The sequence below is a fragment of the Sinocyclocheilus grahami genome, unplaced genomic scaffold, assembly GCF_001515645.1.
Source record: "Sinocyclocheilus grahami isolate Dianchi unplaced genomic scaffold, SAMN03320097.WGS_v1.1 scaffold7521.1, whole genome shotgun sequence".
Lineage (NCBI taxonomy): Eukaryota > Metazoa > Chordata > Actinopteri > Cypriniformes > Cyprinidae > Sinocyclocheilus > Sinocyclocheilus grahami.
In genome coordinates this window covers 1-1,452 of record NW_015511523.1, presented here as the reverse complement: position 1 = coordinate 1,452, position 1,452 = coordinate 1, and the positions used below count along the sequence as shown (strand labels likewise).

Here is a 1,452-nt window from a genome sequence, read left to right as displayed (position 1 = left end):
TTAGTTTTTTTATATATACAGTATACAGTGAAAGCCAATTCACAATCTCATTTTAGCTGGGATGCATTGTGGATGCAAATATTTAAATAAATGCAAGAGCATAGTTCACCCAAAAACGAAGCTCTCCCTCAGGCCAACCAAGATGCAGGTGAGTTTGTTTCGGGGGTTTTTGATCTGAGAGCTGAGAGTGATATCTGAGTTTTTGATCAAACAGCTGATAAAAAGCAGCTGCACCGTTATCATTATTAAAACAAACTGCTTGGATACTCAAGCTCAGCAAGCAGATTCCTGTTCCCAGTAGCAACACTTATTCATTCATGTAACTGCATTACAGTTTATATTGCATTGCATCCATATGTGACACTGCAAGTCTCGTTTTTTCTGCAGTGAGTGCAAACTCACAGTCTTATTTCAGCTGGGTGTGACTCATCATCTTCTCCAGAAATAATGATCCCTTTCAGCTTCACGCTACCTGTAAACCTGCAGATTTAACCATATGCACCAACTGTATCCATTTCTGTCGGTAAACCACTTAGTATTTAGGCAAATTGTTTACAAATTATATTAATAGACGATAATTAAGAACAGAAAAGAAACTGAAATGGATTCTGCTTGCAACAAATCTTACGGTATATTGAACAGAAGCTCCTCGTCAGCATCGCTCTCGACAAACTGAAAATAAAACAGGAGACATACATTAAAACAAACAGAACAGCAATCTGACAACCGAGTTTATTAACCAGAGTTTATTCAAATCAGTTTATTTAATTTCTCAAAGACAACCGTTGACTTTTACTTAGAAGAGTTCATATAAAGTAAAATAAACATACATATATGCAATTAAGTATGTAAGTAAATACAGAAGTGCCTTAATTCGCGGTTTGACTCTATTCTACAGGATAATGAAGCGTCTGTCACACCTCCTGCATAACTAAGCCAGGTTAATTGGTACCTTCGCCCTGTCAGTGCGTTGATCCCAAGGCTTGAAGACCAGTTTACCGTCTCCGTCTCGGCTCTCGTTCAAACACTGAAGCTTCTCGATATCAATGCGTCTGTACAGCTCATATTCCACACCTCGCTCTGCGGGCTCGTGATCGCATTCACAGCAACCGTGGCCGTGTCCGCCGCCGTGGCCGTGGCCGTGTCCAGACATGGCGTGAACTTGCAGTTCGACACCGAAAAAGTGCCGAAACACTCAAGATTAAGCTTACTGGAGAGATACGTACGACTGCTCTACTCCAGTAACGGCTTCTGTGACATGCTAAAATCGTAGTTACACAGGTGGTAGAAGTGGGGAAGTACACAACACGCAAATACGAAACGTGGAACGTGATTGGACCACAAAAAACAAGGGAACCAATGAGGAGTAGTGTTTGGAGTCGCGTTCTTGTGACGCATTAACGTCTCGTTGATCGCTTCGCGTCATCGTAAATAAAGTGGAAAGAAAACAAG

At 41.3% G+C, this 1,452-nt stretch overlaps 1 protein-coding gene across 1 annotated transcript; it reads right to left on the bottom strand.

Moving 5' to 3' along the window:
- Positions 1–22: 22 nt before the first annotated feature.
- Positions 23–1,333, bottom strand: LOC107577869 (PITH domain-containing protein 1-like). The gene is made up of 3 exons (XM_016263897.1): positions 953–1,333; positions 629–672; positions 23–480 (listed from the first exon to the last, which is right to left on the bottom strand). The coding sequence occupies exons 1-3, from the start codon at positions 1,151–1,153 to the stop codon at positions 399–401; spliced, it is 327 nt and encodes a 108-aa protein (XP_016119383.1). The 5' UTR covers positions 1,154–1,333; the 3' UTR covers positions 23–398.
- Positions 1,334–1,452: the final 119 nt, after the last annotated feature.

Coding starts and splice junctions, on each gene's coding strand:
- LOC107577869 (XM_016263897.1), bottom strand. CDS start 1,153: ATGTCTGGACACGGCCACGGCCACGGCGGCGGACACGGCCACGGTTGC. Junction 673..952: donor AACGCACTGACAGGGCGAAG/GTACCAATTAAC, acceptor TTTTATTTTCAG/TTTGTCGAGAGCGATGCTGA. Junction 481..628: donor GAGCTTCTGTTCAATATACC/GTAAGATTTGTT, acceptor TTAAATCTGCAG/GTTTACAGGTAGCGTGAAGC.